The sequence below is a fragment of the Amblyomma mixtum genome, chromosome 3 (genome assembly GCF_055824585.1).
Source record: "Amblyomma mixtum isolate Tamu chromosome 3, ASM5582458v1, whole genome shotgun sequence".
Classification (NCBI taxonomy): Eukaryota; Metazoa; Arthropoda; class Arachnida; order Ixodida; family Ixodidae; genus Amblyomma; species Amblyomma mixtum.
Genome location: NC_143014.1, coordinates 61,681,523 through 61,696,326, shown reverse-complemented (window position 1 = coordinate 61,696,326; position 14,804 = coordinate 61,681,523). Strand labels below are relative to the sequence as shown.

At 44.3% G+C, this 14,804-nt stretch overlaps 1 protein-coding gene across 1 annotated transcript in view; it reads left to right on the top strand.

Moving 5' to 3' along the window:
• The window catches only part of LOC149350381 (uncharacterized), a 71,552-nt gene that overhangs the window by 35,235 nt on the left and 21,513 nt on the right, over window positions 1–14,804 (top strand). Inside the window, exons 63-90 of the mRNA XM_089579401.1 lie at window positions 4–121; window positions 206–357; window positions 1,126–1,246; window positions 1,306–1,454; window positions 1,517–1,643; window positions 1,730–1,881; window positions 1,953–2,073; window positions 2,166–2,317; window positions 2,395–2,509; window positions 3,227–3,387; window positions 3,531–3,651; window positions 3,777–3,898; window positions 6,101–6,230; window positions 6,313–6,458; window positions 6,519–6,642; window positions 6,706–6,851; window positions 6,938–7,064; window positions 8,744–8,928; window positions 9,209–9,338; window positions 9,441–9,577; window positions 9,998–10,121; window positions 10,214–10,359; window positions 10,427–10,535; window positions 10,617–10,765; window positions 10,852–10,969; window positions 11,046–11,194; window positions 11,714–11,834; window positions 13,766–13,911. Coding sequence (XP_089435527.1) covers window positions 4–121; window positions 206–357; window positions 1,126–1,246; window positions 1,306–1,454; window positions 1,517–1,643; window positions 1,730–1,881; window positions 1,953–2,073; window positions 2,166–2,317; window positions 2,395–2,509; window positions 3,227–3,387; window positions 3,531–3,651; window positions 3,777–3,898; window positions 6,101–6,230; window positions 6,313–6,458; window positions 6,519–6,642; window positions 6,706–6,851; window positions 6,938–7,064; window positions 8,744–8,928; window positions 9,209–9,338; window positions 9,441–9,577; window positions 9,998–10,121; window positions 10,214–10,359; window positions 10,427–10,535; window positions 10,617–10,765; window positions 10,852–10,969; window positions 11,046–11,194; window positions 11,714–11,834; window positions 13,766–13,911 — 3,798 coding nt within the window. The remainder of the gene's footprint in view (window positions 1–3; window positions 122–205; window positions 358–1,125; window positions 1,247–1,305; window positions 1,455–1,516; window positions 1,644–1,729; window positions 1,882–1,952; window positions 2,074–2,165; window positions 2,318–2,394; window positions 2,510–3,226; window positions 3,388–3,530; window positions 3,652–3,776; window positions 3,899–6,100; window positions 6,231–6,312; window positions 6,459–6,518; window positions 6,643–6,705; window positions 6,852–6,937; window positions 7,065–8,743; window positions 8,929–9,208; window positions 9,339–9,440; window positions 9,578–9,997; window positions 10,122–10,213; window positions 10,360–10,426; window positions 10,536–10,616; window positions 10,766–10,851; window positions 10,970–11,045; window positions 11,195–11,713; window positions 11,835–13,765; window positions 13,912–14,804) is intronic.

Genomic DNA, 14,804 nt, shown 5'->3' with positions numbered 1-14,804 from the left:
CAGAGTGCAACCGAAACACAGTTCTGGAAGGCGTCTACAAATGCAAAGGGCTTGTCGATTACGTGCTGATTGACAGTATCCAGGACAGTGGCGACGTGGAGGCTACAAAGCAGGCATGCGGGTAACTGCTTTTAATTCTACAGAATAAAAACCCGCAACCTAAGCGCAGTCGTGGCGCTGATGTTAAGCATATTGTCCTTTCTAGGGGTCTCTTTAACTACCGACACTGCGTGCATTCCGAAATCTTCAAGGTTTGCGACGCGTCAAGCCCTGTCCTGCAAGAAAAAACTGTTCAACACTACGCAGTAGGGGTGCCAAGAAACTTGTCATGGGTTTGTGAATTAAACACAAAACCTGGTGAGTTAATTATGTACATACCTGCGTCCATAGCATGTGATGAGCAGTTTTGCCCTGGAAGAAAAACGTGGAAAACTTGTGCGCGGAACACTGCTCGAATGGCATTCGGTGTCGTGTGCATTTTCGTTGACGCAAGTTAACAGGTTGGAATATATTGAAAGCTAATTATTCGTCGTGAGCAAAAAAAAATGCTTCTGTAAAAGAATAAATTAATTTTTTTTACACAGTCTAGGGGGGAAGGCTCACCAAATTTCATTAAGCGCGCATAAGCTGGGATGCAGTGCTATGTTTTTGTCCCTTGCATTGCTTCTTATCCAGTCAAACGTGGTAAATAACAGGTTAAAATGCCCAGAAAAGATAATCCCGCATAAAAAAATTTGGCTGATGGTTAATCTTGGTAGTTAATATACAGTGGTTAATATACGCTTGGTGGTTAATATACAGTGAGAAAATATAATGGTTGGAACGGCATAATTCACGCATTTTTTATATCTTGGGCTCCTTTAGACCCGTAATTTTCCTGTCGATGCCCGACAGCGGCAGGAATCACGCGAGATTCTCGCGCAGCTCGCGCCCCATTCTAGCAGCTTTTGTACCGGCATTTCAACTAACTAATCGCGCTTAGCAAGTTTCGTTTTGAAAAGGACGCGCCATATAGTTGGTTTACAAAACTACGTCCTGTTTTTGTCTCGTGTTGTGGCTACTTCTTGGTACAGATGTATGCTTATATGTGAAAAATAAAAACGAATTAATTGCTCTTTCCTACAGAGGACTGCACTGTAAAGAACATTCTGCCTTTCATCACGGAATGTCAAGGCTTTATTGCAGGCATTGGAGATCCCCACCACCTTCGCAAATCGGATTCATTCGCGCTTAATATTGCTTGCAGGTACGTTCGAGTTTATTCTTGCATGGTACTTTGTTCAAGCCTAGTCTTCCTCTTTTCAGTTTCGTTCAGCAGTACAGAGAGTGCATTGACCTCAACATTCGATCTGTCTGCAAAGAGCCAAAGGTCCTCTCTGAAATATCAGAAATCAGCTTTTACACCCAAGACTTGTACCATAAGTACCTATGGACGTGCGACCGGAAAAAAACAGGTAAGTATAAGGTAAATTAATTCTCTATTGATCAGCTGCATATACCGCTTTCACAAATTCAGCAGGTGAACTTTGTAAAGTCGACGAGCTGGTCGTTCATCTGAAGCAGTGCGAAGTGTTCCTGATTCCTGGAGTTGTGCCCTACGTTGACAACACCTTTGAGACACTCAAGTACAGCTACGTCTGCGAGTACGTTAATGCCGAACTGATGCGGCTGCCTTCACAAATGGTATCCCTTTAATCCTAATTTCCCTACGTCATTTTATTTTAAACAGGAGCCTTTCCGCTTATTCCAAGTGTGTACAGAAAGCGAAGTCAACGATATGTGGGAACAAAGAAATAATTGCCTCGCCCGAAATTAAGATGCTCCTGTACAACAAAATAAATGAATACAAGTGGTACTGCAGCTCCAGGAAAAGTGGCAGCGGTATGTAGCATGATACCAAAGCACTTGCTGACGTTTGTGCAAGTATGTACAGTAATTAATGGTTTTTCCAGGTGACTGCAATGAGGAGCATCTTGAGGATGAGCTGAAGCATTGCTTGGGATTTGTGAAAACGGTGGTGAGGCCTAAGTTGCTGGGATCGTACAATGCTTCTGACTTGAAGATAGCATGCTCGTAAGTGAAATGACGTGTCCAGTCTTTGTCAGTTTACTTTGTGCGAACTGAACTCCAACCGTTGGGGTGTCTGCGCCTGATGTCTGTTTCAGAGCACTTGAAGACTACCGATACTGCGTGGTGACAAAAATAAGCAAGCATTGCGGTTACGACACAACAATTGTTCAGAGACCGGCAATTAGGAAATACCTTTTCGACTTATACGACAAGCATAAGTGGATATGTCAAGACCATGTAAAAACCGGTACGCGTGGACTGCACAGTTAATCAATGGAGGAATGCCTTTTTCGAAAAATGTTAACTTTGCTTTTTCTCATTTAGAGTGCTCTGCAAGACACGTGATGGCGCACGCAAAGAGTTGTGAGCTCCATTTAAATTACACGTCGCTATCTCAGCTGACTCTGAGAGATCCCGACAGCAGTACAATGGTTTGCAGGTGGGTGGTGTGCACTACCATGCTTTTGCCCCTTGGTCTAAACAGCCTTTAAAATAGTGTACTATCAGGTCTTTAAGTTAATCAGCTCAATAGGTCGCTGAAGCTAGGCCACTGTTAAAGTTTTAAACAAAAACAGCCAAAAGATTATAACACAATAAAGTGAGAAGCTAAAGATTTGTATAAAATAGTCTTACTAACCTCAGTCTCCTTGGTTGGTGCCTTATGAAATAGTTTCATGCTGCAGAACTCATTCTTCATTAGGTCCCAAGTTCGTAGTGCCTGCCCACTTAACTCAAGATAAAAAAAAAACTCCCACGCTTTTCGCCCTCCAACTGGTGAAGCGAGAGTTCAGTTGCGACTTATCTCGGCGCCGATTTCCCAGTGAAACTCCCTCGTAGGTGCATCAGTTTAAGGATTTCTCTGAAAGCAGAATAATAATAACTAAATACAGATAAGTTAATAATGATCGTATGAACCCAAGAACAATCTAGCGGCTTTATCACGGAAGGTTAATTGGCTGACTGGCACTCGCGTGCGCAAAATTTCCCACATTATTTGCTCCACAGAATGTGTGCCGATCTGTTATCACTAATGTAGCTATTCTTTGACCACTCTTAAAGCTAATTTCCTCCTAATAGATGTGAGCCTCGTACGTTGTTGACCTTATTTACCTTGGCGCCAGTACACTAACACATTTAACTCTTTGTCGCTCTCCAGAGGTCTTCATCAGTACCAGTCCTGCTTCGAGCGGAGCTTCCTTGCCCTTTGTGCTGGGGACAAATCTGTGCACCTTTGGAATACCATCAGTGCAATGGCCACAAAACGTGCAAAATATGCTGAGGAAGCGTGCTTGAAACACAAAGACCCCATAAACCTAGGTGACTAACGCTAGTTCATTTCTCTGTTACATCGCGTATTCATTTATATTTTATTTATTCTATATTCCAGCAGCTCATAAGCCTACGGCTTGTTAACATCTTTGTCACATCGTACATATGCACAAATTCCACTTTTTTTTCAGATTCGTGCAACGCAAAAGTGCTGGCTGAAAGGTCGCGGAGGTGTCAAGGTATTGTTGACACCAACCTAATTCCAAACATTCGCAAGAAGAACAACAGCCCTAAACTCAAGGAAGCATGCAGGTAAATTTCATTATCTAGCGTATCGCAGTTATTGGTCACCCGGCACTCCATAAGCTACTGTACCATGTGCTACTTTGCGCTGTGATAGCGTAACATACTTTTAAAAAAATTCATTTATTTTACAGTGCATACAAACAGTTCGAGCTCTGTCTCCGTCAAAACATTGGGCACTGCAACATCTCACTTGCCCCTAACAAAGACGTCCTTGAAAAATACAAGTGGGTGTGTTCCGAGGCCCTCAACCACAGTAAGCCTTCTTTTCATTACAGGGATTTGTGAGTAAAAACGCTTCGAGACTGTGAAATGAGACGGATACTAACGATGCTACTCTCATGGCTTCTATAGTCAAACATTCATTGCAATGTTCAGCATATCCTATCCCGTAATCCCGTATCTGCGCCACCACTAGAAAGGAGGCTTTGCTTCGGAAAACTTCGTCGCCTTAACGAAAGTTACTTAGTGTGATCCCCCATTTAGCGTCAAATTATTCAATGATTTTTTGTGCATTTGCATCGCAAAGCAACAGCATGCGCTGTGGTGGACACTATTGAAAGCTCTGAACTTATTTGTATTTCCTGTGAAGCTTCGACAAGACACAAATTTTTAGCATGCAGGAATCAGCGCATTTGGCGCGCGTTGAAATGCGACGCTTGTCTTCGCTGATGAAAAACTGTAGTGTACGAATGTTACGAAATCCAAGTGCAGATTACGCATGAAGCTGCCTTATTGTTTCTCACGTCAAGGTTTGCAGTGGTCGCGTAAACAGCTTCACAGGAAGAACTAGCTCCAAAGGGACTTTTTTTTTCGGGTTCAAGTAGAGAACATTCACAGTTTTTGAAAGCTTTACGGGGTCTTCCTTCGTTTCTTTTCTCTTCTGTTAGGTCGTTATCGTAAACTGAATTTGAAAATTATAGTTAGTGGTTGCGACGTGCCTCCAATGCTTGGTCTAGAGTCGAACCCACGTCTACCCTTATCCACCCTCTCTCTTTGTCTGATACAACATTTAACGCTGACCCGAGGCTTCAGACAAACTGCAGTTAGATTTTGCAGGGAAGAGTCGCAGAGCAGTGCAAACGTTTAATGCTCATGCACTAAAAAGCCGACGTTTAAGCTGCAGCTGACCGCAGGCCAAGCGCGCGTCAATGGGTTACAAGGTCAATCAGTGCGTACGTGTGTTCGCCTGGGTAAAGCGTCTAACGCGGAAGAAGCATGGTGGATGCGAGAGAGAGAGTATCGCAGTGAAAACTAAACTACTGCCCACGGTCAATGATCAACCACTGGCAGTGATTTGAGAAGTTCGAATACTAGTCACGTGGTACAGGTGCCCACAGAAGTTTTCAGAACACCAAAATCACAAAAAAAAAACGGAGGGAGGGGGGGGGGGGGGACACTTAAACTCCTCCTTGCAAATGTTAATGTATATATTTTGTGGCTGTATTTTCTTATGTGCTTGTGAGTGCGCTCTTCCACTGCTGTTGTGATTAGCTGCCAGGCGATACCGCCGGCAGAGGGCGCAGGGTTGCCCTCAAGCTGCACCAACGCAGCTTTTTGCCTTGCGTCCTCTCTCCTCTGTTACTAATGTTACCTTGTGAGAGTTAATAAATATGTATGTATATGTAAGGTTATTAAGCGATAGCGTTAATGGGTTGGCACCCATATATGCGAGCTATGGAAAGAAAAATGAGGTGTAACGTTAAGAGATCGGAAACGGCTGGAGTGGGTGAGGGAACAAACGCGGGTTAATGACATTCTAGTTGAAATCAAGAGGAAGAAATGGGCTTGGGCAGGTCATGTAATGCGAAGGCAAGATAACCGCTGGTCCTTGAGGGTAACGGAGTGGATTCCAAGAGAAGGCAAACGTAGCAGGGGGCGGCAGAAAGTTAGGTTGGCGGATGAGATTAAGCAGTTTGCGGGGATACAGTGGCCGCAACTGGCAAAGGACAGGGTTGATTGGAGAGACATTGGAGAGGCCTTTGCTCGGCAGTGGACGTAGTCAGGTTGATGATGATGATGATGATAATGATAATGATCCCTGGGAGTCCTCATACCCCTCTTGGTTCAGAGGTGCAGCGCTTAAGCGATGCGCCACAGCCCGGTGATGGCAGGTGCTGCCACGGGTTGGGATTGTAAGACCCAGGTTGCTCTTCCCGACCAACCTCTCGCTAGCAGTCATTAATTTTATCTGCCACCTGCCACGCTGGGCAGTTTGCTCACAATCCGGTGGGCAGGATGACGTCACAAGGTCGTTTAACCTACGTCGCCTAACTGCCCCCTAAGTTGCTCCTTTCGGAATTCTTCGTAGGTTTTTCGCTATCGGCCAACGATGCCGGCGCCGGCTTTTCTGACACACGGAGTTCTGTAATTTCCTTGTTGCATGAATTAATGGACTGAACCTTACTTACTTTCTAATTACTTTTTTCATAAATCAAATGAGTACTTTCTTCCACAGGTCTGACAGACACGTGCAATGAAACTAAACTGTTGCATGAAATGCAAGGCTGCCTCGGAATAATGTACTTTGTCGTGATCCCGAATTCTGGCCACAAGAATAACAAGCAAGCGCATGCCAAGGCTTGCGAGTAAGCCTTTGCGATATACGCTTGTTGTACTCTCTTGTATTTGCCGGCTTTTTCCCCGCTCATGAGAGTGTTTGCGTCGTAGGGGCCTCAAGCACTACCAGAACTGTGTCATCAGCAAAACTTCCCGTGTATGTGCCAACAAAATACTTGTAAGATCGACTAAGGTGAGGCGGTTAACCCGCCACATTATGAAGAAGTTCAGCTGGACGTGTGCGCTGAACGGGCAAGGTAAGCGTGAGGATATGTCTGAAATTCGCCGGTCCTACATTCTAAGCGATCATTTTCTAGATCAGAAATGCAAGACGCACAGCATTGTGGACCAGCTTAAAACATGCCTCGGGTTTATAGACATGGCAGTTGCACCGAATACATTTTATCCAGCGGACAAGACAAAAATGCAAATGGCATGCAGGTAAGTCCTTAAAATGAAGCACCTTCTCTCTGGATACCTGATAACCGAACCTCATTTTTGCAGTGGGCTAGAAGACTATCAAGACTGCGTGGACAGCAAGGTTTATGAAATGTGCCCCCCGCTGCATAAATATTTGAAAAGGAAAGACGTCAGAGTTTTCACTGAGTTTCTTCCAGGCAAATACAGCTGGGTTTGCCACACGAGCAATTGTGAGCTACATGCTTTTTCCGGTCATTTAGGTGTTTTCATGTTTGATATAAATCTACACACAGCACTCATTATGCTTGTTGTGCAGCTCACCAATGCACTCTTGGAAACCTTATGGAAAGCCTCAAGATTTGTCATGGCCTTATTACAAGCGTGTTGTTTGGGAAATTGGATGGCGGAAAGCTAGTGGGAGAAAACCAAGCCATGGCATGCAGGTATTTCTTTTTTTTTTCTTCCGTCTAAAATATCGTTCCAATGCTCTTTCCCCACCGCTCTCATCGAAAAAAAAAACAATTTTTCTTCGACTTCGTGTGTAAACACACATGTTCTGTCAGTCCCATAGGGCATAGAAAAGCAAATCAATCTGCAGCGTATTTATGTGCCCACTTTGGAGTCGTTGGCAAAATGCGCGTTTGTCTTGCGTCATCTAATGCGATCTAAATATGACGAGGCCTCCCAGATTTTCCGCATCCCGGCTTTCAATACTCAAGACGGCTAATGTAATGCGGTCTGCAGCTTACAGTATATATCGTTTGAGCTGAGAAAAACAAACAAGTGTCGACCCTGTAAATCGGTAGGCGTCTTCTCTGACGATGTGGCGCATTTGTCAAGTCAGAAAGACAGGCCTAGTTGGTCTCTGTAGCTGCAGTACATATTTACAGCGCGTTAAAAGTTAGGAGCAAGACAAAGTAAGGAACACACAAACGCCAACGTTCGTCTTGCATCTGTGTGTTCCTTTACTTTGTCTTGTCTCTTTTAATGCGCTGTAAATATGATGAGGCCTACCAGATGTTATGCATGCAGGCTTTATATACCGTATTTTCCGGTGTATAAGACGCACCCTTGTATAAGACGCACTTGCCATATATGCAAGCTGTCGCTGGAAAAGTTCGTATATAAGACGCACCCGTGTATAAGACGCACCCCAGTTTACCCAGTTAGGCCAGTGAGGCTTAATTAAATACGCTTGCGCGACTATCGCGAAATGCATCGTACCTGTGAGCAATTCTTAAGCAACGCTAAGTGATCGAAAAAGGCAACACTCATGCCATACTCGTCCACGTTCTAGCAAAAAAGAACGGAAAAACGATACAGCTCCCCATATGTCCATAACATTTTATTCTACTTGAAACCTTCGAAGTCTTCATCTTCAGATGCGCTATCAAAAGGTTCACCCATTTCTGGAAGCAACTCGGCTGAAACATGCACTACGTACACGGAGCAAAAAAAAGTTGCAAAGGGTGACTAAAAAAGAACGCCGGCTTGTCTTGACAATGGCGAGAAGCGCGATTGTCACCATCTTTTGGCGCTTCTCATTACTTTTGCTTGGGGCCTCCGAAACAGCCGCGCGTTTGTGATCCCGGAAGTCGTCATCCCCGCCGTTTCATAATATAGATCACCTAGAATGTCGCGCACGGCGGTCCCGGTATTGAAGTATTAACCGTGTTACAACCGCGTTATTGGTAGTGATATTTTTTAGGTGAAAAAAGCTTGAGCATGAACTGGAGTAATCGATGAACGGGCAAAAAAAGATTAAAAATTCGCATATAAGACGCACCCTTGTATAGGACGCACCAGCAAAATTTTCGAAAAAAAGCCGCGTCTTATACACCGGAAAATACGGTACCCAAGACGGCTAATGTAATGGGCTCTGCTGCTAAGAGTATAGTATATCGGTTGAGCTGAGGAAAACAACAGCGTTAATTTTGCGTAGGAACTGCCGTGCTTTTATTATTGTTCAGGCACTAATTGTGCAGACATATATGTCATGTGCAGAGTTGTCTTTCGTGTTCTCTGCCGATGTCTCCCGCTAAAGGCGTTACCGCCCTGAGTTACTAACGCATTTAGAAAGAAGTTTCTTGGCGCTTGACTACAATCTCACTGTTTACGCCAGTGTCATGCAGTCCTTCGAGCTCTGCGTCACAGTGCAAGCAGGAAGGATATGCAGCCCAGACGACCTCGTCTTGCACCATCACGACGTGAGGGCGGCTACGACGGAAATACTCGACGCATACAGCTGGATCTGCAACGATACAAGCGCTGTGGAGTCTACCTTCATGGACGGTGCCGTCATGTTACGTACGTTGATTTAACGTTCCACACGTACTAGGTACGTCTCCCCATTCGCAGTGGGGATCGCCGCCGAATCTGGCGACCTCCAGCTAGCTGTTGTGGCTATTTATTTATTTGTTTGTTTATTTATTTATTTATTTATTTATTTATTTATTTATTTATTTATTTATTTATTTATTTATTTATTTATTTATTTATTTATTTATTTATTTATTTATTTATTTATTTATTTACACAATAACTTAAAAGCTTGCTTCCTTGTTTTGTTTTCTACTTGCTGGAGCAGGAAAGAGTGGCTGCCAGGATGATCTCCTGAAAGACAAGCTCACACACTGCCAAGAGTTGTTCAACAGGACAGTTCCAGCTGAATTTACGGGCGAAAAATTCCAAACCGGAGATGTCGAGCTCACTTGCAAGTACGGGAAATTGTTTTTTTTTTTTTTTGCGTGTGCTCATGTGGTGTCACCGCGCTTTTTTCTCTCGTCACTAGTTCACTTGTCACTAATGTTCTGTTCCAGAGCGGTGAAGTCGTACGAGGAGTGCGCTCGTTCCGCTCAGCTTGAGCTCTGTTCTACAACGGGAGAGAATGCCATCGTTTCAGAGTATTCCAGAGACCTTTACAAGGAATATAACTGGACCTGTAACCTTGCATCTGGTAGGTTCTTCGCGACATAATTTAATCTCGAGAAGTGGCTCATGTGCGTGAAGTAGTCCATCTCCTTGCAGTCAACATGCAGTCGCGTAAAAAAAAGGACAAACATAACGAACTGAGTGTAACAAGAGAGTGAGGTATCCTCTAATTTTGTTAACTACCACGAAACTTGGTTGTGTAATATGGAAGCAGGCGACACAGTTTAGTTACGAAATAAGTGCCTCGAGTGACAAAAGTGGTAACGGGGTGCTTACCAGCCCTTTCGCAAATTTATTTTTCACGTAACATGAAAGCAGGAAAAGAATATTTCTTATGAAATTAGATATTTTTGTTGAAAGTGGTGGCGCTTGCCCCAGGTTATGCCGTCGCGAACAAAATGTTCCTGGGAAAAAAATACCGATTGGGAGTATGCTTCTCTTATAGATGCCCTATGTGACGAATCATTTCTACTGAAGTCGATACCGGCCTGCATTGAAGTGCTCAAGAGTGAAGTGATCGCGCATGTCGGCACCATTTCAAATGTCAAAGCGCAGAAGATGGCATGCGAGTATGTCCTTCGTTTCTTTAACAATGCGTGTAACACTAATGCCATCTGAAGGACGAAAGCTCAGCCTTCTTTTCGGTTTCTTACATGCCTAGGGGATACAAACGGTATCAGAGTTGTGTCAAGTACATAGTTGACTCCAGCTGCCAGAACATTGATATCGACAACACAGCGAGCCATGTTGGAATCATGGGCTTCTTGACAAGGAGGCTTGCTTCAAGCTTTCAGTGGGCGTGCAATGGTTCGTGCTTTTTCACTTGAGGCATATTCGTAGAGGGCAACAGTTTACAGTGCATTTCTTTTTTCAGGATTTCATTGCAGCACCGCTTCAGTAACTACGAGTATACGTGAATGTGTGCGCACCCTAGAAGAACTTTCCAATTCTTTCGTCAGAAATGACAGGATGGACCCTTGCGGGTAAGCTTTATGAGCACTGCAGCGCCATAAAGCCCGAATTCTAACACGATGCTCAACTTTCTTTTCCCATCGTTTTTTCAGGAAGGTGACGGCGTACAAACAATGTATCTTGAAGAAAATGGACCTTCCGTGCAGACTGAACCACCAGTTCTTGCAATCGAAGGAGCTGGAACATTACACCGACGTTTTGTACAGTGCATTTGATGGATTTTGCACTGGAGCTCAAACAGGTTAAACCAGCCTTCGCAGTACCAACAGTCTTTGCAGCACCAAAACACATCCCACTTAACGTGAACTATGTTTACACTGTTTTCAGAATGCAACAAAGAGGACATGTTACAGTCTCTGTATAAATGCGAAGAAATTATTCTCAAGCAAGTTCAACCGCACACGACAGACAGGGGCAACCCTTACGAAAGCAGGCTTGCGTGCAGGCAAGAGTACTTTCCTTCCTATTTCAAAGTTCATGCCAGTGACTGTATGCGGCACTAACTGTTTCGATTCCTATAGGGGTCTCCGCGAGTACAAGTGGTGCGTGTCAAACGTCAAAACTACGTTTCATTGCAAAGGTGACGATGAATTTGACACAGAAGGTGACGTCGACAAATTAGTTGTTGCCATTGAGGACAAATATAACTGGACGTGCGAGCAAGACGCAAGTAAGCACAATTTTCAGCAAGTTTTTTTTTTATGTTCTCAAGTATGTGCGCGAGATTTTTTAAGGGGAAAATTGGAAAGTTATAATATTTGCGTATTTGACAGATAATGAAAGACCTCCCCATAGCTAATTAAAATTTTCGTTTTTCTCAATAACGCACATGTTTCAAATTCATGCACGCTTGAAAGCTTGAATAGTTAAGAGAACCATGCCAGTAACGCTTAATGGCAATGCCATCGCAGCTTCAATTTCATAAACCTCAAGTATTCTTCCAAAGCGCGTATTTTAAAATTCTTGGCACCCGTAAAACAAAGGCGTGCTTCAAGCCACTTGTGTATATCGGGACCAGGCTCATTAAAAAATTAGCAGATTAGCTGCAGCTTCCATTTTTTATCTTTTTCCCTTTTCCCGCCACTTCATTAGCTGCCTACGCAGCTGCTATGAGACACAAAACGTTCCTCGGAAGGCGCCTAATCTGTATTCACGAAGCGAGTGGTGCGTTCCTTTGTGTACTTTTCAGAAACCTGCATTGTGCCAAAATTCAAGATCCACCTTAAACCGTGTTTCTCTATTCTGGCTGCCGACGTACTTCCGCACATTTTAGACTACGACAACGCCAGCGGGATGGACACAGCATGTCGGTAAGCAGCAGTCAATTGTCTCTGTTGTCCACTCAGTTTCCAAGTCACAACTTGCTACAGTTATCTGGTGCCTGCGTTAAAGAGCAAAATGTAGGAAGTGAAGGCAGCAAACTACAAAGTGAGTAGTTATTTCAAGCATACATGCGCCTGTCATAAATCCTCAAACTGCTTCGTGCTGCACTGTAATTTAGAAAATCCGTCCAAGCAGCTTGTTCTTAACAGATATCGAGCGAAAATTGCACTGGTGCCAGGAGGGAAATATCAGAAGTACAGCTATTATTTTCGTTTTATTTTTGCTTTTGCTTGCATAGTACTCATGCTTTTCTCAGTGTGAATAAAACGGAACTTTTTTTAATTTTATGTGCCTTTAAAAGTAATCTGCAATGCTGCAGAGAGCTTTTCTCTGTCCCACGTGACAATTTGTCTCGGCTATGGTTGCCAACCTCTTGGCAAAGTTGTCACATTCCAGCTGAGCTAACGTTCTACTCAAACGACCTGTGTGTTAGCAGGAAATCGTTAATTTCCTTTCTTCTACGTCGCGTTCTTTCTTTATTTAAATGGCATATGTTAGCAGTTGTACAATTCCCACGAGCACCTCAGCGACTGCAGTCATCGTGTTTTTACCAAAGCGAATGGCAAAATATATATTGCGTATCTCGATTTTAGGTGCTCCATTTGGTCGTGGTGCCAAAGTTCCCCATTAGGCCGGAATCGTACAGGCGCCCTCCTCTTAAATGTCCCTCTGAGCTCGTAGTAATGCTTCTGCAACCTAATGCGGTGCAAATTTAATTCTTTTAGCTTCCGCAGTAAGGGGCTGTCTGCTTTTGCAGCCCGTACATGCCACCTTTTCTTCTTGGCACTATTTCTGCCAGCTTGCCGCTTTTGTGTTTTGTTTTTCTACGCGTCTGTCGTCCTATAGCCTAGCCGTTAAAACGTTGTTCTTATCACAGATATGCGTCGGCGTCCTCGTCTCGTGCCTTCCCGTGAGCCCTGCCAAAAGCTAGTGCTCTTGTCACAAGATTGTCCGGTTGGTTTTCTTTATCTTGCGGGCAATACGGGCAATAAGGCAGCCTGCGTAATTTCTCGATACGCGAACCCGAATCCGGAAGTCGGTGCTCATTCAAAGTAGCCCATGATCCAGAGAGCACACATGCTTTGCATACGCGGGGAAAGGAATGGGGTGATGTCAAGGGGCGCTGGAAAGAAAACGGCCGTACAAGAGTAGCGATCCCGCTCGGCTTAGGGTGAGAGAGTGTGAAACGCACTTGTGTTTGGGTCCATATAGGTTGTCATATATAGGAAGGTGCGGCAAGTACTGGTCATGAGAGAGAGAGCTATTAGCGAAGGACTTATAAAGTTCGGGTGCATTATATTACACTGCCACTTCCCAATTATGAACAGCAGCTTACAACATCTCTAAAAAAAACTGTATAGACTATCTTGCTAGCACTCAGCCATGGGTCCGAAACGTGGAAGTGATGATTAAAGCTAGAAGTCAGGCTAAGAACGGTGCCGTAAGTGAGCGAAAGAAAATTAATAGGCGTAACACTGAGGGGCAGAGAGCGGCGCGGATTAGAGAGAAAAAGCAAGTTTAGGATACTTTAGCAGAAAAAGAAAATGGACGTGAACAGGACATGTAATGCGCAGAGATGGCAACCAGAACTCTTGGAGTATCGGAGTGTACACCAAGCGAGTGAAAAACGTAATCTATGGTATTCAAATTATTATAACAGCTCGATGGCGAGGTCTAGTGGTGTAAAGGCATTTTTGTACTGAACCTGTCGAGTATGAAAAGCGGCTCGAATATTACCGTTGTTGCGAATGTTGATTTCAATAGAGCGGTCGAATTGATACTTGATAGTCAAGTATGTGCCACTCCATGTTTCGAGAGCTTGTACTCGACGACGAACTTGAGGCACGGTTCTTTGCAGGGGTGTTCGCCATTACCAAGTTTGCGTGAGCAAAAAGCTGTACAGCCTTTGCAAGAAGGAGAAAGCTGTTTACTCCGCTGAGATGCTGTACTTCAAAGAAAAGGTCCCAAAGCTGTTGTCTTGGACGTGCAGCTGGACATCCACGAGTAAGTGAATCCGTCTTGCGCTGTGTACACGCGCATGTCCTATACAATAAAGTCGTAAAAGGCCAGCGGCAGACGAAACCGTAGACACGCATAATTTCATGATTGAGGACATCACATTAGCAGTGTGACAGTCCATGTCAGAGACTGGCCGGCTTCGTCTGCGGCAGTCTATTACGGAGTGTAAGGCAGTCGGAAGGCGGCAGTCGTTAAACACTGCGTGCTGTAAAGCTTTTTGTGAGTCTTGTGGTAGGTCATGAGATGCACAGCCGTGGTGACCGCGTTTCGATAGTCAAAATGCAAAAAAAAAATAAAATAAAATAAAAATTCGTGTATTCAGGCCTGGGTGCGCTTCAGGTGGTCGGAATTGCAACGTTCCTCATAGAAGAACGTGCAGTATCAAGTGGTATAAATTTGCAGCACAAACGTTAGGAAAAAAACCGCGTGAACGAGGTAACGAAAGTATGCACTCTTCATTGCAGTCAGGGCCGGCTCAGAATTTTAGTGCGCTAAGCAAAGCATTAGCTTGTACAAGTTGAAATAGACAGCAAAATGCTATTCGTCATGTTCAGTGAGGCTCGTACCATCTAGTATGTGATTAAGCCACCGCTGCTGCTGCAAAAGAGATGCAGTGCAAGCTTGATAGCGGTCATAGCGAATTGCTTAGTTGGCCGAATCTCCGTTGTCTTTCTTTGCACCTTCACACTGAGAACAAGAGAGATGAGTCCAACACAAACTACTACACTGCGTGCACCAGGAAACTCACCGCTAGAAGACGCTGCTAAAGCACATACTTAGCCACCCAGGCAACTGACTCAATGTTCCCAGAGTTCTAAGCTAGTAGGCAGTTAGAATCGCCGTTGTCAGAGTTTCTACGTACGATAATGCAGTAGTGG